A 24805-nucleotide genomic window follows, 5' to 3' on the forward strand; every position below is an offset into this window, starting at 1 on the left:
AGGTTGTCGAGTCCTCTGTACGGCGGTCAGAGCGGCCTGTTAATGCAATCCTAGTCCTGTACCTGTACCTGCGCTACAGTATGAATGGAGTCCGGTCCCGCTATGAATGTTCCAGGTCAACATCAACTCTTCAAGGTCTACCGCATCTCGGGCAGTATGGCTTACATTTACTTGGAAGCAACATCCAGAGTTTAATATTTGATTATGCCACTCTGCAACTCTGCGTACTACATTCATTCATGATCCCTTTTTTACAAACGCCTCACTGTGGTAGGAATCATGGCAGATGTAGATATTGCCCCGAACTTTGGCCTCGAGCTGAAGGTATGTGAGCGCATGCGCCATTTGTATGCTATGATTTAGCTGACCCGTATAATTCAGGATGGCTTTAAGACGGCCAATGCATGGGTTGCGAATGGAATTATCTGGCTAGACGACATTCAGTCGTTTTACCGCGAGCGAAGTGTCATCGAGAAGGAATACAGCGCGAAGCTTAATGCCTTAGCAAAGAAATACTACGAGAAGAAGGCAAAGAAGTCTAGCAGTTTGAGTGTTGGAGACAACCCTTCCATGACACCTGGGTCTTTGGAAAGGTAATAGAATGTTACAGAATGAATGAGAAACTGCTAACATGGACGGGTTCAGTGCTTCTTTAACAACATGGACCACCCAAATTACAACTCTCGAGTCCCGGGCCGCGGAGCATGATCGATTTGGAGGAGAGTTGATATCACACCTGGCAGACCCTCTTAGAGTCATTGCGACGCGACACGAAGAGCTTCGGAAACGCCATGCGGAATTCGCGGATAAGCTGGAGAAGGAGCGAGAGTCAACTTACGGCGATCTGCGAAAAATGAAAGGGAAATACGATGCCACTTGTCAAGAGGTCGAAAACAAGCGGAAGAAGGCCGAGTCTGCCTTTGATTACTCGAAATCGAAAGCCCAGAATGCATACCAACAACAGATTCTCGAAATGCATAACGTCAAAAATAGCTACTTAATTGCTATCAATGTAACCAACAAGCAGAAGGAGAAGTACTACCATGAGTACGTGCCGGATCTTTTAGACAGTCTACAGGATCTTTCAGAATCAAAGACAGCGAAGCTCAACGGTATATGGTTATTAGCAGCGCAACTCGAATCTGGAATGTTGAAACGCAGCTCCGACTATATTGCCCATCTTGCCCAAGAGATCCCCCGAAACTTGCCTCCTCTAGACTCAATGATGTTTGTCAGACACAACGCGGGACAGTGGCAAGAACCTGCAAATAAGGTGTTTGAGCCAAGCCCAGTATGGCACGATGACGATGCTATGATCGTGGATGATACCGCGAAAGTCTTTCTCCGGAATGTATTAGGCAAATCCAAAAGCCAATTGGGTGAGCTTAGGAGGGAGGTTGATACGAAGCGACGAGAAGTGGAAGGCACAAAACGAGTGAAGCAACAAATCAGAGAAGGTAAAGACAAGAGAGATGAAGTAGAAGTTGTCGGATCCATCTTTCGGTTACAAGAAGATTTGCATCAAGTTGATCACAAGCGATTGACTGCAGAAGTCGAGACCGAGACTATTACTGGGGCTGTAGGGGATGTTACACTCGGGGCAAAGAGTCACAACTTTAAGTCTCAGACTTTCAAGATACCGACAAACTGTGATTTGTGCGGAGAACGCATATGGGGTCTTTCAGCAAAGGGGTTTGACTGTCGAGATTGTGGTTACACATGTCACAGCAAATGTGAGATGAAGGTTCCTGCTGAATGTCCTGGAGAACAAACGAAAGAAGAGAGGAAGAAGCTGAAGCAAGAACGCCAAGAAGCCGCGAATTTCGGAGTCAAGAGCTCTGGTACACCATCGGACAGCGTTGCTGAGCTCCCAGATATGAGTCGCTCGAACACAATGACCTCTTTGAGCTCCGGATACGCCGCAAGTGCCCACCGTTCAGTGTCAGGTCCTGGTCACCTATCGCCGGCAGATGAGACTCCTCCCGAAAGACCAGCCTCTTTCAAACCAAACGTTACTGGATCCAGCACACTAAAGAAGAGTAGAATCGTTGCTCCTCCACCTACGGCATACGTTAGTGAATTACCAGGAAGTCAACCAAATGGCTCGACGACTTCAATAGCCACCGAGCAAAAAGGGAGGATGATGTATGCCTACGACGCTAATGGCGACGGGGAATTAACAGTCACTGAAGGCAAAGAAGTCACTATCCTCGAACCAGACGGTAAGTTCGCCTTCTCTTTGTCATCGAACCAAACTAACACGCAAGCAGACGGTGGATGGACCCGTGTAAAGTCAGGCTGGAAAGAAGGTCTTGTCCCCACCGCATACCTCGAAATGCTTGCCGCGCCGCCAACACCACGCCCCTCATCCATTTACTCCAACTCCGGCTCATCCGTCGCCGGTTCCGTGCAAGGCAAAAGGCAAGGCCCAGCCGTAGCACCCAAGCGTGGCGCGAAGAAACTCAAATACGTAGAAGCGCTATACGAATACACGGCACAGAGCGATGCGGAACATAATATGAGCGAGGGCGAACGCTTTGTGTTGATCAAGGAGGATCCGGGGGATGGGTGGGCGGAGGTTGAGAAGGGTGGGCAGATCAAGAGTGTGCCGGCGAATTACGTGCAGGCTGTATAGATGGCGGGATATAGATCAGCGGCTTTCTTGAATGATATGGGTTGCGAGCGTTGCGAGATGATGAATGAGAGAATGACGAGCGAACGTAAAAACGGGTGGGATAGTGCATGCATACATTCGCGAGGAGTTCTGGGGCCTGTCTAGCATTTTGGGGGCTTTTATCATTCTGGTGGTATATCTTTGGAGAGCAGATTAGAAGACAGGGTGGGTACCTGGATTGTAGATTTGTTTTGCAAGTCAATGGGTAGGGTAGGCTCTTGAATTATATTTTTCCCGACTTAATTCATATCTCCTCCATCGTGGGCCCCTTTACTTTTTACTATATTGTTTTGACCACGGGCTTGAATTGCGTTGTACCCACTGTAATGTCAAGTGCCTTTCAAGCTAAAAGAGCAAACACATACTTTTGGAGCATTTCCTGTGAGAACTAATGCGACATGAGTATTGGAGACTTGAGTATATAAATACCTCCCCTTCTGCTTTATTCTATCCTCTTAACAACACTGCATATTTCCTGGCGCTGTTTTGCAAGGTCCCGAGCCCAAGCCATTCTACTCTACTTAACTTCACTTCAACTCACCACGGAGGAAATTTTCGGGCATGGCAGCGATGTAGACGCCAATGCTATGCGTTTGTGTTTTGAGGGAGTTTGAATGAAAGAATGAATGAATGAATGAATGTGTATTTCTATTGACAGCAAGTCTTTCTCTGACAGTATCTTTCATCGGGGTTTGAAAGAGATTTAACTTTATTCTGCAAGATTGGTTTGATGTGTTTCGCGAAAATAGATACACTCCATTTGGAGTAAGTAATTGAGTGACTGAGGCTTTGAAAGTGCTTTGCTCCTTGATATTTCTTGCTGCAGAGAAACATCGAAGGGTAGTATTCATTTATTTGGAGTCTGGAGAATCTGGTTCGTGGTTGGAGGTGCGGTATTTATACAGTACAGGACAGTACTCTATTTGGTGCAGTGGCCAGCCACGTCTTTGGCGGGGAGTTTGTGAGGCATTTTCTTTTGGCTTGATGCAGGGTTGTAAAAGCGAGAAGCGCTATATAAAGTAGAGTGCCAACAAGCATTCAGGATCGATAGGAATAATAAACTGTGCATTGAGAATGTGCATGGCGCGGTCGGAATCCATGTTCGATTAATTTTTACGCCTTGCTTCATTAAGATCCGGAGACTGCAGAACGACTTTTTGCTGCTTGTTGCTTGTTGCTTTTGGGTTTAGGGAGGGGGAAGGTATTTAGCTGTATAGGGGTGGAAGAATAACTAAGTAAGCAAGTGGGTTTCGCGGATTGTTGCATGGACTTGGGAGGTTCTGCTTGATGGATGTACCGGTATGGGATGGGATGGTTATTTGAACTACTCTGCGTCGTCATCTGAATCGGCTGTGCTCGTACATGCTTATTGGTAGCTTGATTCGATTTGACCCTTCTTGGGAACATCCCAACACGTCGAATCCTTCTCGTATATCAGGGGTCTTGTTCCTCCCTTCTCGCCTCACCCCTATTCCTTAACCCCATGTCTCGCTGCTGCATCGTTATGCTATTACTTTGCTTCTAATTTATTGGTTAATTAACAGTCTGCTCGATCTAGATCTGGTGTGATATTTGAATCTGTAATGTGGATGGAACAACTTATACATCGCGCGGCGAGGTTATTTGATCTAGTAGTGTATTTCTTGCTACCCCAGCTAAAGCTTTAATACCGTATTAAAGGTTCTCGCTTTACACTGTATTAAAAGTTGAAAGACGAATGAAGGTGTCAAGAACCTCAAGCATAAAATCAAGAAACTCGTCAAGAAGAATGCGGACGACAGAGCTGACCGTGCAACCCAGCAACTAGAGATTACTCAACTTACAATTAACGGATGTCAGTAGGCTTAACAAAAAGAAACATCTAAAAGCTTAAAAGTAAAAATAGAATGATCATTACTAGCAATGAGGTCATTGCAAAGCGACAAGCCAACATCGAAATGTGTGCTGTTAATGACTTGTTTGATGTGGATAAGGATAATCGGCCTTGGAATAGAGAGACAGGACTTTCATTTTCAATACCGAGTCTCGATGCAGAAGATTCAAAGCCACGAAGTATATCAATTCACTCGATAGACAATTATCACCAACTTTTAGCATTGTTGTCAAGGATTTGAAACGTTCAGATGCATTCATTGGCAATGAGAGTTAGGTAGCACCATTCATTAAACAGAAAAGAAACGCCTTCACTGAGTAGTAGATCTTTTGAACTTGCAGTGTTGGGAAGATAATTTGGGATCTGGGCAAGAGCACGTGGAGTATATTGGTGGGATGCCCACAGATTAAAGTTGTGAGAAATAATACGAGGAAAGAATTTGCTTTGGTACAAGGACAGGAGAAGAAATACTATGCCAAGAAGGGTCAGCTTAGAGTCCCAAGGGATTTGTTGAAGAAGAGATAGAATTGACGGCTACACTTGGATGCTGAACTGCTTGCCAGGTGAAGATATAGAATGCTGCTTCTCACGTGGTATCGTATACCAGAGACCACTTTCGAGTGGAGGAAGGCGCTAGAGGGCGCTACTGATATCATGTTGCCATCGCGTGAGTAATCAGCTGAGTGAGCCAGGAATTCCAAGAAGCCAAACCATGAGTAATACGAAGCGCTTGAAAAATACTGCATTAAATAAACAAATCACTCGACTCTTGCAGAGGTTGCAAGTTTCGTAAAACCATGCGTTGTTCGAAATCTAAACCTTGAATTGGGTGGCCAAGCCTTTCAGGGAAAATCCCAAGATGTTTCGCCGTCGTTCAATCGCCAACACGACACGGCTGCCAAGTCGCCAAGCCGTATCAGGGATGCCTGAGTGGCAATTTCTTGGGTACGGTACATGTTATAAATGTAAAACACGTTTCTGTCGAACCTTTACGAAGTAAAAGTGTACAAGTCCCTGTACAACACAGGAATAAAGGCACATGTGAAACAACGGTAGTTATAACGATGACTTGTAGGGGCCGAAGACTTAACACCTGCACGTGGTGTCCCCTATAAGCCTGTGGATTAGCTATGCAGAATTAAGTAGCTGGTAATAGCGATTTCGGTCGCTTTTACTACTTGTATGTTGCAATACGATTCTAGCGCTAAAATTGAGTCAAATTAAGCTTAACTTGACTTTAACCTGCGGCTTAGACTTAGAGGTAAAATTTAGGGAGGATCACATAAGTAAGGAGTATGAGTATAGAGGCATATTAGATATTTATGCCTAATAGGCCTAAAAATCTAGGTTTTTCTTGTTTTTCCTAGTAACGCAGTATACGTGAAAAGCTAGCAAATAGCTGGTAGGATGGAAATATTAGGGGATAAACCGCCCATTGATACTACGCCAAATAGGTATATATAGGGCTCTATGCTATTAATATAGTGGGAGTTTCATAGTGGATTAGAGGATATACTATCTAAGGATTGGGGATCTGGCTTAGGCAGAGAGGTCCCAATGTGTTATATAGTCTTTGACTCGTATAGCACAATGAAAGGATCTATAATGACGATGACTTATCTATGTTACGAATAGATTTGAGAGCCAAGAAATGTTGGAATGACGACAGATCTTCGGGTTCACTCGCAAGTACCCAGCAGAGGCATAGCATATTAAGTTGCAGTATTCATCACAGGCAAAGATACCGAGTACGAGTATATAACCTCGCCTCGTTTGGTTCCCTGTGAGCTACCCTACCTTTGATTTTGGAGGGGAAGGGGCCGAGGGGCATGAGAAGAATAAAAGCCTGATTAGGAAGGAAGGATGCATCACTCTTCAGTCCATGCGAATCCTGCACGGTTACTGGGTGGAGGAGGAATCTGCAGACAGCGAACAGAGAGATGAGGATGTTCACGGTGAGAGTGAGTTTGAAACAATCCAAGATCAGCAAGAGCGTGGGGCAGTGCAAAGGAGGGAAAAGGGGCAGCTGCAGAAGGAATGATTGCACCAAGAAAGCCGTAGCCTGTTGCAGATATCGGGGGTTGTCTAGCACGGCTGATAGTCCAGCTTTTACCCGCTGGGACCCACTTGCCAAGCCTTGCCCCATTTTATGACCCACCTTTCTCCTGACTTTCATGACATCGGCTGGCGCTAGTGAAATACCCCTGCAAAGTCAATCTCTCTATGGTTGTCCTCCCTTCACACCCTTCACTGACTGCTCTCTTCCTTTTCTCTCTCTTCAAACAACTTTCAACGACCTCACCAAGTTATTTGAATCCGCATCATCTAGGCACACTCACTCTTTCGTGTTGTCTCCTTCCGTACCAGCTTCTTAATTGTCCATTTTCTTGAACGCTCTCTCACTCTCTTGAGACGTTCCTTCCCATCTATCAAAATTTTAGCCGATTTCTAGTTGGATTTTTGTATTGAACTGAACTGTCCGCGACATCTTTCTACCAAAAACCAGCCATCGTTATCTACTATCAGCTATTTTATCACAATGAAGACCTTCAGCGCCATCGCCGCATTGGCAGCAGTTAGCTCTGTATACGCCGTCCCAACCCCCACAGAAGAGCTGGTCCCACGATCATCGTCATCTGGAACGGCAACCACTTCCTCAGTCGGAAGTCTAGCTCCCGTCACAGTCAAGGGAAATGGTACGCATTGAATCTTTCTTTCATTCCATGTGTAGTACTACACATCTCCACGTGCTAATCGTCAACCTCCAGCTTTCTGGGTAGGAGACACCCGATTCTACATGCGTGGTGTGGACTGGCAGCCAGGTGGTTCGTCCGACCCTACGGACCCCATGGCCGATGAGGCTACTTGCACCCGTGATATCGCAGAGTTCAAAAAGCTGGGCTTGAACGCTGTCCGTGTCTACACCGTCGACAACACTGCCGACCACGACACCTGCATGAAGGCTCTAGACGATGCCGGAATCTACTTGGTGCTCGATGTCAACACCCCCAAGTACTCCCTCAACCGGGCTACCCCCTCGCCATCCTACAACGCCCCTTACCTTCAATCCCTCTTCGCGACCATTGATGCATTTGCCAAGTACAACAACACCCTTGCCTTCTTCTCTGGAAACGAGGTTATCAACGACGACACCACCACGGCCTGTGCACCCTATGTTAAGGCTGTCACTCGTGATATGCGACAGTACATTGGAAGCCAAGGATACCGTAAGATCCCTGTCGGATACTCTGCCGCTGATGTTGAGTCAAACCGATATGAAATGGCTGCGTACATGAACTGCGGTACTGATGATGAGCGCTCGGATTTCTACGCTTTCAACGACTACTCGTGGTGTGATCCTTCTTCTTTCGCGACTGCTTGGTCCACCAAGATTGAGAAGTTGGCTGGATACGGTCTCCCCATTTTGTAAGTCATTTCCCAACAGGTGGCCCCAGACATAGCTGACTCTTCCAAGCCTATCTGAGTACGGTTGCAACACCAACACCCGCAAGTTCGAGGAAGTTGCATCTCTCTATGGCAGCGACACGTCTGCTATCTACTCTGGTGGTCTCGTCTACGAATACTCTGAGGAGGGAAGCAAGTACGGTCTCGTCACCATCTCTGGAAGCGACGTTACCGAAGGCCCGGATTTCACTGCTCTCCAGACTGCTTTGGCCGCACAAGCCAACCCCACCGGTGACGGAGGATACAACGCTACTGGTGGTGCCAGTGCTTGCCCTGCCCAGTCCGACAGCTGGGACGTCTCCGATGACTCTCTCCCAGCCATCCCACTAAAGGCCGCCGCCATGATGAAGAGCGGTGCAGGAGCTGGACCTGGTCTCACTGGTGCTGGATCCCAAAACGCAGGTGACACCTCCCCCGGTACTGCTACCGCCGGCTCTGGATCCGTCTCCGCTGTCTCAACAAGTGCTGCTTCCAGCTCATCTGGTTCATCCAAGAAGAGTGCTGCTTCTTCCCTCAGCCCCATGGACTTCCGTCCCATGGCCATCTCTGGTGTCGTATTGTTCTTCTCGTTCTTCGGCGCCATGTTGCTTTAATTCAATAATGAGCATGATGTGTATATAGTGGAGAAGCATATGATAGGCTCCATGCGGTTTGTAAAGTTGGGGCGGGGATCTTGGATAAAGTAAAGAAAGGGTCAGGGGTGGAGGAATGAGTCCTCCACCTCAACCCTTCAGCGTGTTTGCGTGCCAGCATTTCCGGTGTTTAGCTACTTTCCTTGTGTTTTCCGTTCAGAGTTGTTAATTTCTGCTGGACCACGACTTGGTCTGTCGTCGGATCGTGTGATCGGATCAGCATCGTATTCCATGCGCTGTATGGGAATCAATAGAGAATAGGATACTTACCTTTTAATGTTCATTTCTGTGCTGGCAAATATATATAACGTTGAAATCGTAGCCTTGAAAATTCTTGTCTCCCGAAACTAACTTGTAGGCCTTTCGCCGCAATCCTGGTAGTTAATTCCCTGTCCATATAAAGAGTCATTCACTCCATATCAAAGTACTTCGACACACATCGTACTCATCATGAGCCAATATACCTCTGCTTCAAGACCGAATGACATTTTAGTATTCCTATCCACGAGCAAGAGAAAGCATGCCATCTGCAATTAGAACTTGACGAGTGGAGACTTGCACCTAATTAGATGAGATTCAATTCCAACTCTGCTGTCAAGATGAATCCACGGTCAAACCTTACCGAGTTTTCTATCTTCATAACGTATATTCAATTTAATTTGTAGATATCTCTTGTCTATCCTATTTCTTTCTTTGCTTCCATCCGAACACTCCAGCCGCATCTCCTCAATATGCTCAAACGCTGTTACGAACGAAACATATGACCAAGGGACCTTAGGCCCAACGACTGAATCTCCGGACACAGTAGAACCCTTAGGAGGACTCGTGGTTTCCTTATAGTAAGTTAATTATGCAAGTAGACCTACTTACAGGTTGGTCGGCGGTCAGTACGCTACGAGACAGTTAGCTCACGTGATAGGATGGTACCCGCGGAATACGAGTACTTATGATCCAGAGCTCTATAATGCTAGTGATCCTTTTGTTGAACTACATTGGGACATTGTCGCAGGAGTCATTCTAGTCCGCCCATCTCATATACCAATACAAATGTGGGGTACTTTATAGTTCGGCGGTGGTTGACTTGATTGGCTATTTTACTGCATATTGTACCTTACTTCGTACTCCCGCGCGGGTTAGCTAATACAGATGTGAAAGTCCAGGGTATGGTAGCCAATTAAATTAGTCACCGCCTGTGTAATTGGAGTACAACGATCTTTATGATTCCTGAATTATTAGTATTAGGATTGTGGGATTAGAGTTGACGGATTCAATTTGAAATCAATGGGTTTAGAAGACACCGATCGATGGCCTCTAATCTTGTATATATTTCGTTGAACACCCTGATATCTCAGACTATCTCTTACCCGCCTCTCATTAAGTACAATAACTTGGTCAAACATGTCTTCAATCAACTTCGATAGACTAGAACGTGTTGATGTTCATTCTCATGCCATCACTCCCAAATATCGCGAGTTTCTCATCCAGACCGGCCATCAAAACCCAGATGGGATGCCTGCGATTCCCGTTAGACGAGTCTGAAAGCCCCTTTACTTGTTATGTGATTGACAGTTTTTAGGAATGGACACCAGAACAACATATCTCCTTGATGAAAGAAACTAACATCACTACCTCAATCCTCAGCATCAGCACTCCAGGTACTTATCTCCTACCTTTCAATCAGTCCCTCACGAAGGAAATATCCCGCACCACCAACATTGAGCTTTCCGAAATTTGTGCTGCCTACCCTCAGCATTTCCGCTTCTTTGCCTCTCTCCCTCTCCCATTTGTCGCAGAGTCTATAGCCGAAATCGATTATGCTCTCGATACCCTGGGTGCCGTCGGATTTTGCGTCCTCTCGAACGCCAATGGCGTCTACATGGGTGACAAAGCTCTCGACCCTATTTTCGACAGACTGAATGAACGCAAAGCTATCATTCTTATGCATCCAACATCCTGCAAAATTCTATCCCATGCCCACTGTCAAAGCGGTGCAGCCGCTTCAGACTCGGACTGCGGAACGGAAATGACGGTCGTCAACCCGCTTCAAATTCCTTCAGGTCTCCTAGAATACATGTTTGACGAAACCCGGGCAGTCGTCAATCTACTTCTCTCCGAGACCATAACTCGCTGTCCTGACATCAAATTCATCATGTCTCACGCAGGATGCGTGCTTCCTCTTGTTCTTGAGCGTGTTGCTGTTGCCATGCAGACTTTCTTCGGCGCTGGGGTGGATTCTAATGATATGAAACGGCTCCTCAGAGAGAGATTTCATTTCGATCTTGCTGGGCTGCCGTGGCCGGACATGATTCATGCTTTGTTGAGGATTGTAGGTCCGGAGAGGCTGGTATATGGGAGTGACTACTGCTGGACGCCACCGGCTTTGGTGAAGACATTGATCCAGAAGATGGACGAGGGAGCTGAAGAGATATGGAGAGAGGATACCATCAAGGAAGTTTATGCGGGGAATGCAAAGAAGCTGTTCGGGCTATAGCGCTAGGAGTTGCTATGCTATCAAGGATCTTTTCAGTTGTTTCTGAATCCGGTGAATACCTTAGGGTCAAGTCATATGTGAGAATTTACATTTAAAGACCTAAGGCAAGCTGGCTGGGGTGAATGATGTTGATTCCTAGTGACGACGCGCCTATGAACAGTGAGTTGAGTGGGAATAGTTTCAAGTTTTCCTATTTGGGACTCCAGCTGCTGCTGAAGGAGAGTGTTGGTGATGGCAGGAAGTTCAAGGGGTAAAAGTGGGTCTGGTTGAATTGTAATATATTCCTCGATTCCACCCAAGTTAGTACTCAATTAAGGAAATCAAGACATTCAACGTCTTGAGGAATCGAGCACCGGGTTTCCCGTTTCCCTCTTAATATCTCCGTAGAATACATTCCAGCCATATTCACGTTCCGTATTTGTAGGAACAGCGGGAAATTCGTTTCATCGTATGTTTATTTCCAGTCAGTTAATGATAGTTCTTGTCAATTCCAAAACGCACATTCATGTCATGCCCATGGGCCATCTGGGAGCAATAAAACCATAATTACGACGACATTGCCGCTATAGAGGAGTCGTTCTTAGGATCTGGAAGTCAAGCAAGTGACACACGTTTCAATGACATGTTGGCGAAGAACTTTTTCGTTCTGCTTTAATATGAACATCTGCAAAGTGATTGTTTGTGCTTTATAGACAGGAAGAATATGGCTTGCGAAGGCTGAAGGAGGAACAGGCGACTGCTAGAATGTGCTGTAACAGAATTCGCTTAAATTAGCGCAGTCACCCATATCTTTTAGCGACCACCCCCTGAAGACCTGCGGCTGCGTCCGTCTACACAGCCTAAAAAGGTGAAGTGCTCAAGTAAATGGTACTTCTGCTTACCTAGTTCTTGCAACCTTCGAACCTTTCTTGATATAATTTATATCAGTACTACTTTTACTCTATCTGAACACCCCCACGGTCACATCGCTAAAGTAATAACCATAGCAGTTTATAGAGCCGAGCAATTGATAGCAAGGCCAGAAAAACTCTGATTGGGAACATGTTTTCGTCATAGGTAGTGTAAATTGATAGACCCCGTGTCAGTTATTCCAGTCACAGTACTTTTTACACATCCCTATCTATCCTTGTAAATAACCACTTTACCCCGACCCGGTCGGACTAGACCTCCTCTATACTTACTTTTGTGACGCTATAGTAACGCCGATACCAGATTGCCAAACAAAGATAACAACTGAATAGTGGTTATGTAAATCTTAGTACATTGATGACAGTGCTAAATGCCGGTGCCAAGGGATATTTCAGCCGTCAAGGCTTCTGTTGACAGCTCCAAGCAAAATCTCTCGCAGCGTTTGAGTGAAATCTGTGCTTTCATCCCGATCTGTGAATGTTTTTGTGTCGATGAACTATTTCATTACGTTAGTTTGTAAACATAGTCGAAGTAGGTTATCCTTACATCTCGAACCTCGTACTTATCTTCAAGCTCGTTGTCAAGGCTTTCAAGGAACACCGCTGCATCCTTGTCATCCCCAACCTGGAGGAACTGAATTCCTATTTGTGAATCCGGGGCGAACATTTCATCCAGCTTCTTAGCTGTCCTTACCAATAGCCTTTTCAATGCTTTCTCGTCGTCTGCTTTACCATCTGTTAAGACGATGATATTGAGTGGCTTTGGTGGAGCGGTTGGCTGTTTCGCGACTTTGCGGTCGAAATGTTGTTGGTACATAATAACATGTGGACCCAGTATCTCTGCAAGTGGAGGATTCATAAATGTTCCCCCAACAGACTTCTCCAGAGTAACCTGCTTTAATAGATCAAGTACCTCTTCTCCACTTCGGATATTTTTGCGGTTCAACTTAGTGCTGATAAGGAAGTGAACATCAAGACCATCCGAATCATACATGGTTGCAATGTTTGCAATGTACTGCAGAGCTCGGGTAAGAACGTCCCATCGGCTTTTGGTCTGGGGGGTGTATGTCTCTTTCGAGTTGGCTGCTAGTTGCATTGACCCAGTATCGTCGACAACGAAGACGGTATCAAATTGACTCAACTGACTGAAACCAGAATTCTCATCATTATTGGCGCTAGATTGATCCAAGCCTGGCAGGGAAAGAACACCGATATCCGAAACTGTTGGCTGTACAGACGACGTAGGTAAGGTCGGAAGCCCCAATTTCCTTTTGATCATGTTTGCGATGGTGGTTGCTGGGAGTCGTGCTTCTGTTGCGCTGGCAAACTTCACCATGTTGACGTGGTTTGCATCGATCTCGATGGGGGCGATATCTGTCTCGAATGGCAGTATTGCTGATTCTCGCGTTGTCTACAAATACATATCAGTGCCCAAGTCAATGATGGCGAGGGTAAAGGCAACAGACCACTCTCGATGGGCCATCGTTTCTCTTCTCAATGAACACCAACGTTTCAATATTTTCCTCTGTCTTTATCCGGTTATAAGCCATAGTAAGATTGGGGAGGTTCTTTGAGTTGGTTCTCATCTCGGATAGATAGCTCGAGTTCCTGTTGGTAAAGGTGCCCACGATAGATGCAACCGGGCTCATCCAATCAGCATTGTCGCTACCTTGGAATGGGGTCCCAAAAAAGGCTACCCCATGAACCATGTGTTGAATGAACTGATATTCTTCCTTGATCGCAGGTTTAGTAAAGGCCAAGACAAGAGCCTAATGCTTTTCGTCAGACTGCTCTTAAAATGATACATGTAGACCAACCTGCGCTATCGCTATACCTCCATAGCTGTGACAAATGAAAAATATCGGCCGCTGGCAACCCTTTACGATGAGTTAGATACAGTATGGCATATTTCGATCTTTACCCTGGAACATGCTTACCTCGGGACGATCTGCTCTGATGTAAGTAAGCAGAGATTCCGCAGCTCCTTGAACAGTCCTGGACTCTCCACTGTTCAGCACCTTTGCGTCGTAACCTAAGGTTGAAAATCGCCCGCGAACGCCTAAGTTGAGGCAGTGTTGGGGGAAGGAGTCTCTGGGCCACATATGACCTGTGTCGTGATACACCCAAGAAGTAAAGGCATCTCCCTCAATACCATGGACAAAGTAAGCACTACAGACGCCGGTTAGTGTGTGTCCATCCAAGGGGCATGAACTTGCGCCACCTACTCAAACTGTGGATTGTTATGTTCTGCTAATGTTATCGGACCAATGTTGGTGGCATCTATTTGGATATCGGTCATTTCATCTCCCTGCGCAGGAATGAACTTTTCTGAGTTCAGCTGCAGGGCACGCTTCTTCCAGTTGGATTTCAGTGTCACTGTTGTGCACATATGAGTTCCAGCTCCATGCTGAGTATCCTGGAGGAGGGGAAAAACTTTGGCATCAGAGTTCCTGAGCCTCGTATCAAAGAATCTCTTAACATCCACTTCCGTGGTTAAGCGGGGTAGATTTCGCACAACAACTGCTGATCGAGAAGGCATTTTAAAGTGACAGACCCTTTGAGCAGGCTGAGGCAGAAGACGGTGGGTCTTTATTTGTAAGTCTTACCAAGTGAACAGAGCCTCCTCAGTTTTTGCTGGTCACGCCTGGCTATAGCTAGAAACACTCACCTGTATAGGCGTGTTTGATACGTCCAACAGCTCAGGTGGAGGGTTCCACAACAGGATGGTGTGGCAGACCTTGAGGTCTACCCACGTATTGTTAGCCATTGGGCCCGTACAAGAGAAGCATTTGCGCCTCATGTACTGTTGCCTGCCAAGGCAAACCCTATAATGGAACGCTGACTGGGACGGCATCGAAGAAAAAAATTGGGGCTGAGGTGCTGCGGAATTGCGGCCCGGGGACGTGGGGTGTATGAGTACACGTGACCGTCGTCTTCCTCCCAACTTGGTATGAGATTGAAACTCGCTACCGGTATCTGTACGTTCTCCTCAAGGTCACTCAACTTCATCTTGCCACAAAAGTCAACCTCGACTTTACATTACCTAGGCTGAGTAGGAGAGACTACAGGCTCAAGCCAGTTGTCTCTGATGAAAGGCTTGTGACATAGCAAACATGCCAAGCTCCCTGGGTGTGCAAATGGTACTTAATGAAAGGATACCTGCATGAAGCCAGAACAGTGCAACAAGGAGCCCATATTCTACGACTGCCATTCCGAGAGAAGTGTACAGTCAAAAAACGTCATCCGCAATCCGCAATGAGCCTCTCAACGGTTTCGACGGCCACCGCTGTGGAAGAACAGGAACTCATATTGTTACCCCCCGCCTACTATCAACGTATTGCTGATTTTATTGGCATATGGTCGTTCAAAGCAGCAATCGCGTTCGGCTCACGACTTCATCGAGTTTTTACACGAAGACCAAAACATTTGCTGAAACCCGAGGTGAAGGCATATCCCATTCGACCCCTCCTCAAAAATCGGATATTCCGCCCGCGAGGATCTGAAAATAAAAGGCTACCTCTCTACCTTGATCTTCACGGAGGTGGGTGGGCGGTTGCGGATCCGGAGACAGACGACGAGTTCTGTTCGTTCCTTGCCCAAAATTTCAACTCAATCGTGGTCTCAGTGAATTATCGAAAATCACCATCTTACAAATTTCCATATGCCGTTAACGATGTGGTAGCTATTACGGACGCTGTACTGACAGATGAGTCGCTGGACATCGATAGCAGTAGGGTCGCGATGGGAGGGTTCTCCTCAGGAGGCAACCTCGCATTTGCAGCCTGTCAGAATAAACTCATCAAAGATCGAATACATGCTCTAGTTGGATTATATCCCGTATTGGATCTCGCTGAGAGCTCAGAAGATAAGCTCAGCCATCGACCGAAAGAAGCCGGAAAAGATATACTCAAGTCAAGTGTGAATTTCCTGGCGCGGGCCTATGTTCCATATGGTACCAACAGGAAGGACCCCTTACTGTCTCCAATCTATGCGCAACGAGAGGATTTACCTGCCAGTGTTTATCTAGTGGGGGCTGAATACGATATGCTCTGCCACGAAGCAAATCGAATGGCGGAGGCCCTGGCTGGCATCCAATGGGAAAGAGAGTTCGAGCAGAATGGATGGAGGCAGGGTGGAATCAAATGGGAGTGTGCAAGAGCTAAACATCATGCATTTACACATATTGCGACGAGTGGAAGCCAAGAGACGGCTAGAGTTGAATTCGTCCGCGAGTTATATAATAGGGTAGGAGTATGGCTTCAAGGAGAAGCGTGGGGATAATCCAAATCAGAATCAACTTATCTGTGCTAGTCCAATCATCGCAAAGCATTACCAATCGAGAGGGTTACACATTTATGGTACCACGATGTTTCATTAGTGCATGTAATATAGCGATTTGGTGGAGGCTGTGCTGCGACGTGGTGGTCGCCTTGCAGGACGCCTCACCATCTCACCGAGCAGGTCTTACACATGTTGACCATCTCACCGAAAAAGCTCAAAACATCTTTTAGGCAACCAAATCCGCTCTAAGATAGAAAGCAGATGCATGACTTCCATTTACTGTCGAGACGAATCAATTATGTCCATTCCATTGGTTCCTCATGCATGTCAGATCCCGGCTAGGGCAGCTAGGTTGCGGCAGAGGGTAGAGGAACCGTGGAAGATCTTCTTAATGATCGCGACTCTTCCATGGCCTTGCCTAGAAGCAGCTATCGAGCAAATACTTCAGGAGTCTGATGAAGCTTTGCAGGAAAAGCAACTTCGGGAGTGGCAGCGGCTTAAGGCGCTTGAGCTTAGAGACGTGAGCTTCGTTGTAAGTTTGCCCACCTTCGAAACTCCGCCTTTGCAGAACTACAAGGGTATATTTTTAATTCTTGTAATTAGGGCACGCTTATTGCATCTGTCGTTGTCGGGTCTATACAATGGGGATCCCTTGAGAGAGCAAACTTGTCTGTATGGGCCTGCTGGTACGGAACATTGTTACTCAGCCTCGTGTCTGTCATGTTGGCTTTTTACCTAGGCCTGCTGTTATCGAATTTTGCAATCAATCCCTCTGGCAACAAGCTGCTGCTCAAAGCGCTGCATATGCCGAAAAATACAATGAGAGCGCGATGGGCAAGCTTGTTTGCCTTGCAGGTCCCAATCATGCTTCTGAGCTACGCTCTCATTGCATACATCGTCGGCCTTGCACTCTTGATTTTTTGGCCACTGTGGAGCGAACCCTGGGGCCCGATGAGCTGGGTAAGTCCCGCTTTCTGTTTGTGTCTGCACAATATTATCACTACTTCATATCTAATCCTCAACATAGGTCGCGGTTGTTTTCGGGGTTTGTTTGATTTTTGCCACAGCCACTTTCGCTTCCGTGTGTCATTTTATATATGTCCGGAACGCAGAAGTCCTAAAGACAGAATGATGTTGAGAGAGTTTGGTCGCGTCTGAGGCTCGAAGCAGGAAATAAGGAAAGTGTTTAAGAAGTGCTGCAAAGCACATGATGACTTGATTCCAGAAGTTTATTAGAGTTTGGACTTCAAAGCTAGTGGATTGTAACCAAATGAATGCCCAAGGCGGTATACAGCTGTGGAAATGACGGTCTGGACCAGCTGCTTCCTATCTTTGCTTTGGCTCTATTCATATTATTTCAGGGGCCATGTTCTCGTTGGTTCGAGTAAGACACCGGGCTCCCGAAGCTATGGGAGATATATCCTATACCTCCCGATTTAATATTGGCTTAACCGCGTTTAGGTTCTATCTTAGAAACAAATTTGTATTGAATAGTTGTTGAAATTTTGTATTTGCGAAGTGAGGGGAGAGGAACATGTCTTAGCAGCTTGTAGCCCGCGCTTACTTCGTGCCCTTGAAAGAAGAGAGGAAGGTACTTACTACTTGGGACCCTACAAAATCACTTCACTTCCACAGGTCTCTCAACCTCCTCCCTGCGACAATACTCACACTGCACCGCGCGACTCTTCCGCACAACACTAACCAATTTATCGACCTCCTTTGCCCTGCCAGGCTCCTCCCATGGACGCTCGGCAGTCACGACACAGGTGGCGCGCGTGGGGAAGTCGTCGCGGAAGGTGATGGGCGTGTTGGTTAGGGCGTTCCAGCGGCAGTCCCAGATACCGATGTAGCGGGGGAGGGGCAGGAGGGGCATTTTTCGTGGATTGTGCGACACATTGGGTTGGGTTTGTGTGTGTCTGGTTTGGTGGTGTGTGGTATTCTTTTGGTGTGGTGTAGTGGAGTGGATATAACGTGATATAAGGAGAGGGGCAGACGCCCTAGGGTGGGAAGGGGGTAATAGATATGAGATGATAATACATTGTTCTAGAGAGTCTAGGAAACAGGAAAGAGTGTTTCTTTGTTGTTGTGTTGGAAGCTGAAAGGTTGTAGACAAGGGAGATAGATATACATATGTACGTGCTTGCTTGCGTGAGAAAGAAAAAACAAAGGGAACAGAAAAAGCGAAGACACTTGTCTTGCAGGCTGTTTTGCAGTATAAGACTTTGTGTTAGTGGGTATTGTTAAAGTCTGGAGAACTCTTATTTTCGAGATAGTGTAGTGAAAAATAGGGAGAAGATGTATACCAAGGGACATGCAAACAGTTTTAGCTATGCTTCAAAAGCCTCGACTATATGATATGATAGGTAAGGAAGTGAGGATTGAACTAGGAGAAATATAAAAGTCACTAATCCCTAAGAGAATAGGTAGTCAGTTTACATAAGAAGGTAGAATGCAATGAGGTTCAAAGAAGCGTCCTAGCATATTCCAGGCCAAGCAATACATTAGCCAATAAGCAATACGCAAGTAAAGTACTTATTTTCCTTCTCAGCTTTCTCTTTCATCCTTAGAGATAAAACTACATCGTTTATTACAAGATACTGTAATGTAAAATAAAGTACTCCGCACTTTTTTTATCTTCTTTATTTAAGAACCCCCGCATTTACTACCGGTATAACTAGCACGGTCCCACAAATGCGCCGACGGGCAATGCGAAATGCAACAAAAGAAAATAAACAACGCTCCCTTTCTTAATCCGCGGTAGGACGCTTCTCACGGGTATAAATGACATAGGGGTGGATCGGCTAATAAACTACACGACAAACAAATATAGAACTACACATTATGATTTTCTGTCGTTTACGTGGCTGGCAGAGAGAAATAAAATGAAATAAATACCGTGGTATTGTTATATCATAATATTAATCAGCTAGTCATACATACATACATACATACATACATACATATAAGCTTTCTCATCGGCCAGCCGGTGAAATGTGTGAGTCAAAACAGCTATAGAATCGCGACATCACACACCTCTGTATGCAAGCACTTTGTCTCGGCCGTTCCGCCAAGAAGGAGAAGAAATCAAAAAACGTTGGTAGATTTATGAAAGTAGAGATCAAAAAGTGAAAAATTAGAAAATAGAATAAACGGACCGATAGACGCGCGTAACTTACCATGCTAAGAACTTAACGTATTGGAAGGATTCAAGTGTTCGCGCTTAGTACCAGTGCTCACGTGTTTTGATACTTATATACTTCGTACTTCGTACTTGTCTGAATGGTGCTTACTATATTGATAAATGCACTGACCAGGTAGATTTGTTTATTGGGAAGGGGAAATGAAAGAGGAAAAGGAAAATGCGCTGAAAGTCCAAGTCTGATGGGAAGCTTGGACGGGATGGGCTATACTATACGGATACGCTACCGAGACGGAAGAATCCTTCCTCGATTTGTGTGGTTGAAGGAACCGCGACCACACCACCGTGGGTGTGGTGTGTGTGTATCTTGATCAGGAAGGAGGGGGATTCAGATTTTGCATAAAAGTGTTGTCTTTCCCTCCTTTTTCTCGTAAACATAATATGAATACCTATCTATTTCCCTATGTGTATATCTGCATACATGCCTCGTAGTAACTCATCCTCATCCTCCCCAACTTAAGCGATACGATTAATTACCCAAATCGTCGGGCTGACCATTGATTGCCGCCATCGTGGCAACTCAAGGCGATGCCGATCTTACCAACCCCCTGTACCTGTCACCCTTGTGTACACATCCTTCTAGCGCGCCTTCTAGAACACTTCCTCTCCCGTCCGGAATCGAACATCGTAACGTGATTGGACTAGCCAAATTTCCGGATCGATCGATTGGTTTACGGCAATTGTGCAGCGGAATGCGCGCGCGTGTGAGAGAGATTTGCCAAATTGCAGCAGCATGCGGGAAGCATTCTTGGGAATGAAGGGGTGGGGTGGGGGGCTGGGACGGGTTGTCATTGGCTGGGAATAATCAGTATTCCCGTCCCAGGGAAAATAGGGTTTGGCCCAATTCAGGCAGCGCTGGGCCTATCCAATACGGTCGTTCAGCTATCTCTACGCGTGTGGCTAGAAAAGAGCGCTGGGCGCGGGTGGAAAGAATTCCGAGGATTGGGTAGATGATAGATAGGTAGGATGACTTTATTAAATTACGATAAGAGAGAGAGGAAGAAAGTACTCGGTACGGTGTAAAAATGAGAGAGAGAGAGAGAGTGTGAGAGAGTGTGAGAGAGAAACAAAGTTCTGCAGCGAAACTCATGATGCACAACGGCCATGTCAAGTCCCAGTCCCGTGTCTCTGTGCCAAAGCTCGATTTACGCAGAAAGTGCCCGTGAGTCTGCGTCACTTGATGAACGAGACAACAGGGGTGGAGCTAATCTCCAGCCAATCATCGTCTCGGTTTCCTGCACAAAAGATATCCACAATGCACATGCACCCACGCTTTCCCGAAAACAGGGGCGCATAACTCTGGTGGCTTGGAAGTTCCCTTGAACCCATTCCCTGGGCGAGCACTAGTGGCAAAATCTCCGCACGGTGATTCGATGATCGCTCCCTGCCGCTCGGAGTGAACTCGGAGTAGATAGTCTGCCCGGAGGTAGGCTGTGCGCTAGGCTGTCTCGGTGCTGGTATGGAATCGCCATGGTGCAGGTGCAGGAGTAGTAGTAGGAGCAGGCTTGCGAGAGCCAGATATTGGTCCATGATCACCCATCCATTATTCGCCTTCACTTCACCACACGGCTCAACTTTCTCTTCCACAAACAAACTAAATGACATGGCACTCAGTCGCGCCCTCAACAGACCTCACCTTCGAACTAGAATACTATCGGCACGATACAAATAGGTAGCGCGCGCCCTTATCCGCAAACTCCATCTCGATAATATATACTCGCGCCGTTTATACAATACACTCGTTTCCAAAGGCCGCCACAAGACACTCGCTTCAACTTGGATTCGATTCTCTTGGCATCATCTACTACTCACCCATCCACTTCCCGCGTATACACGGCACGCTCTTCACATCTGCATTCAGCTACGGCGTTTGGACTGAATGGCTTTGTTATAATCGCGCCTTTTCCCCTCGTTCGATTCTGGAAACTATAAATCATACCACGATCAATCACCATGTTCGAAAACTTCACATTCGGCGCCCAGGCGCAAACAAAATACGAGGGAGATATACCTGCCTCACCGACCGATACATCATTCTCTTCTCCAGTCGAGGCCCCTCCACAATATTTCTCTCCATTTGATTCCTGGGAATCAGGTCCTCAACAGCAAGGACTGAACGATATCGTACACCAATTCAGCAACCACTCTCTCACGTTCGAAAGTGAAGAACCACAACGGTCAATATGGCACGAAACACGACTTTCCAGTCCAGATTGCAACATGGATCCCTTCACGGAAGAAGAGTTAACCTACGTCTCAACAACTCGCGGCATGACGAAAGTTCAGCACAAGACGCATTCTTCTGCGCCTGACACACCTCTCATGCCATCTCCCAACAATGGTTCAGTGGGCTGCAGACGCTTGCAAAGACAGCTGAACGTTCAATTACAAAGTTGTTCGAATCATATGCGGGACATTAATACATTGGTCGAGGACATGATTACTAGCAACTCGCAATGCAACTTGCACAAATCTGCATCAAGACAATACCTCTCGAGTCCTCCACCTAGCATACACGGCGAGGAAGAAGATTTGGAGGTAGATTTACTGGACTACGAATCACGCCACATAAGCGTAGACGAAGACGAGGGATTTGGAGATTACGAGGAACCGTCGTTTATGAAAGACGATCTTTCGCTCAGGAGAGCCAGCACACCCACTGGAATCAGGAAATACGGCGGGTTGAGATATAGATCCAGCTCGGAATCTGTAGGAGCTAATGGGATGACGTTGAACGGGAGGATGAAAGTCAGAAGTCTTCCTAGGATGAGGAAACGGAACAAGGTTGTCAGAGTACCGGAATGATTTCTTACTTAATCTCGGGATGGAGTCATGATACCATGGGATATGGGGGAAATGGCGTTATTCAGAGATATGCAAGCAATTGCAATTTGGTGTTTGGAATGGGCCGGGTTATGCATCGACTTGCATGAATGGTTGTATGAATCGGACGAGGCATATATATACGTGATGAATTCAACGCGGGCTCTCACTTTGATGAACTGGAGCGACGCTGTAAAAGACCATCTTCAGCTGGCAGGTGTAGCAGAAAGACAGGAATGTCCTGCAACGAAACACCGTACGATATTTACATATTTACATATCTGCATGCATACAATATATCATAGTATATCATCACGCTATGATTCAAAGCTATTTGTGTACTCTCTCAACTTTATCATTCAGCCCAAAGTCGTGATCAGCCAATTCTACGTGGACTATACCTCGCTGAATAGAGATGGAAGAAAACAGGTTTAGGATAACTCATCAAAACTCATGGCTCTCGTCACTATCATATGGTATTGCGTGGGATGGAATGAAGCTGGCTGGTCACGGGCCTCGACAAATGTGACCCTAAGCTCACTTCACCAACGATTTAGCTTGCTAATTCCTCGCCACCTTCCGACGTAGTACAAAGCGCTCTAGATAATGGCAACAAAGCCATCCATTCGAGCATATTTTTCAAAGTGTCACAACAGTGGCCAAGTGATCAGCTTCAGCCAAGCCATGTGCTAATCTAAGAGGAGCTAGGCGAGATGGGTAAACAAGACACTTGTTATGAGCTGATGACCTGCATCGTATCGTGCCTTCATTTTGAGTATTGAATCGTTTACATTCAATTGTCCCTGCCTCTTTATTAGTTGTCGGTAGCATTGCATCTCGACCTTGAAAAAGCGTTGCCTCCATTTCTTCGCACTCCCCTTTCACCTAGAAAATATCTTACGAGCATAACCTACTGACTATTGACCTATCAAGATGCCGAGCAAAGGTATTCAATGCTATTCGTATATAGGCGTGGCAGGGTGTCAAATTGAATTCTGCGTCCCTGGAAATACTGTCTCGAAGAATGAACTTCATACATTCGGCAATGACCACTTGGAAATCGACAAGAAATTCATCAAAGGACCCTTCAACTTCACTGGCGCTTTCTCCTTTAAGGTTATCCAGAATGGCAACCAACTTGTGTCCGAAAGTATTGAAGTCAACGTCGTGACGGGAAACCTGGAAGGAGGAAATCTAAAGTCCATGGCGAACCAAACCTCAATCATCACAAATGAGGCGATTGTCACTTATGGCTTCTACGATGCGGGAACAGGCGTTGCAGACCTTCCAGACCGAGATCAGGTTTGGGTTACTGTTACCCCAAATCACTCAACGTGGATGGGACGGCTAGCACCACCAGCATCTCCTCAAGCATCCAAGCCCTTCTCCAAACTCTTCCTTCCAGCAGCACATGACATTGGCATGAACACCATGCAATCGGCAGACGCACTTCTCCAAGGCAGCTGCCTCGTTGATGTCCTAACCCATGTCGACCCCGTGTTTGCAAAAATCGCAGACATGATGACCCACGATGCTATTCTAGCAATCGCCCCCAACATCATCCGTGGGCTCGCCATCACGCAGAAGGATAGCCTCGCAGCCATTCTAAGCATTGGCGCGAGGTATTTCGAGTTCCGTCCCGCATACCTGCACAGTGCCATCCGTCCAGACCACCCAATCCCCGACGAGCTATATTTCTCGCACTCTGCCATTCCCGGGATGCAATACGATGAGTTCCTGCACGACACCGTCGAGTTCTTGATGCAAAACCCGGAAGAGATCGTCGTCGTACAGCTACGCTGGGATGGTGTACCCGCAGAGTGTGCAAGACCCACAGACGAAGACCTGGCAAACTACCTCAATACCGCGCTCTCGCCCTCAAACGGTTCCATTGTAGCAGGGTCTCTAGACGACATTCTACACTGCACCATCGCTGAGCTCCGAGACCAGCACAAGCGTCTCATCATCTTTGTAAACAGCGACTCTTTCTCTACGTACACAGACGCCGGAAATGCAACGCTGAATGGCGACACCATCATCGCGGAATTCAACAGTTTGAGCCCGGAGAAACAAGCCGGAAAGCCATTTACAAACCTGCAATGCCAGGCCACAGCTACGAATATTCCCAAAGTTGTGGCATACAGCGTCCTGGCCGCAAATGCTAGCAGTAGCTGTCTACTTGCAACGAAGCCAATGTGTGATAGCAAGACGTTGCCATGGATCCAACAGAATGCTGGACGGCTGGATCCGAATCAGTTGGTGGTGGTTATGAATGACTTTCTTGATGGCGCGACGGCTGATGTCTGTATTGAGTGGAGTAGGAAGAGATTGGAATAGACTGCGGATACTGGCTCTACTGTATGTAATCTTACATACATGTCGCATAAAGATTGGAAGCCGAAGCCCAAACTCGGACTTATTAGATTGGTTTTATGAATCCAGCTGTTCCAATTTTGTCA

The 24805-nt window shown here is 46.5% G+C and overlaps 6 protein-coding genes across 6 annotated transcripts; all 6 read left to right on the top strand.

Annotated features, from left to right (window-relative positions):
• Positions 1 to 279: 279 nt before the first annotated feature.
• Positions 280 to 2635, top strand: bzz1 (the record flags this gene model as incomplete). The annotated part of the gene is made up of 4 exons (XM_031150888.1): positions 280 to 324; positions 382 to 593; positions 646 to 2222; positions 2271 to 2635. The coding sequence occupies 4 exons, from the start codon at positions 280 to 282 to the stop codon at positions 2633 to 2635; spliced, it is 2199 nt and encodes a 732-aa protein (XP_031004069.1).
• A 4451-nt stretch (positions 2636 to 7086) lies between these two features.
• gel1_0 (1,3-beta-glucanosyltransferase) lies at positions 7087 to 8605 on the top strand (the record flags this gene model as incomplete). The annotated part of the gene is made up of 3 exons (XM_031150889.1): positions 7087 to 7243; positions 7316 to 7973; positions 8023 to 8605. The coding sequence occupies 3 exons, from the start codon at positions 7087 to 7089 to the stop codon at positions 8603 to 8605; spliced, it is 1398 nt and encodes a 465-aa protein (XP_031004063.1).
• A 1437-nt stretch (positions 8606 to 10042) lies between these two features.
• Positions 10043 to 11135, top strand: yanB_1 (Decarboxylase; the record flags this gene model as incomplete). Its single annotated transcript, XM_031150890.1, has 2 exons — positions 10043 to 10168; positions 10221 to 11135. The coding sequence occupies 2 exons, from the start codon at positions 10043 to 10045 to the stop codon at positions 11133 to 11135; spliced, it is 1041 nt and encodes a 346-aa protein (XP_031004064.1).
• Positions 11136 to 15298: 4163 nt separating this feature from the next.
• Positions 15299 to 16324, top strand: are_0 (Arylesterase; the record flags this gene model as incomplete). Its single annotated transcript, XM_031150891.1, has 1 exon — positions 15299 to 16324. The coding sequence occupies one exon, from the start codon at positions 15299 to 15301 to the stop codon at positions 16322 to 16324; it is 1026 nt and encodes a 341-aa protein (XP_031004060.1).
• Positions 16325 to 21476: 5152 nt separating this feature from the next.
• LHYA1_G005951 (uncharacterized protein) lies at positions 21477 to 22328 on the top strand (the record flags this gene model as incomplete). The annotated part of the gene is made up of 1 exon (XM_031150892.1): positions 21477 to 22328. One exon carries the CDS (start codon positions 21477 to 21479, stop codon positions 22326 to 22328), a length of 852 nt encoding a protein of 283 aa, XP_031004059.1.
• A 951-nt stretch (positions 22329 to 23279) lies between these two features.
• LHYA1_G005952 (uncharacterized protein) lies at positions 23280 to 24683 on the top strand (the record flags this gene model as incomplete). The annotated part of the gene is made up of 2 exons (XM_031150893.1): positions 23280 to 23292; positions 23317 to 24683. The coding sequence occupies 2 exons, from the start codon at positions 23280 to 23282 to the stop codon at positions 24681 to 24683; spliced, it is 1380 nt and encodes a 459-aa protein (XP_031004062.1).
• Positions 24684 to 24805: the final 122 nt, after the last annotated feature.

This window comes from Lachnellula hyalina (genome assembly GCF_007821495.1).
Source record: "Lachnellula hyalina strain CBS 185.66 chromosome Unknown contig00100, whole genome shotgun sequence".
Lineage (NCBI taxonomy): Eukaryota > Fungi > Ascomycota > Leotiomycetes > Helotiales > Lachnaceae > Lachnellula > Lachnellula hyalina.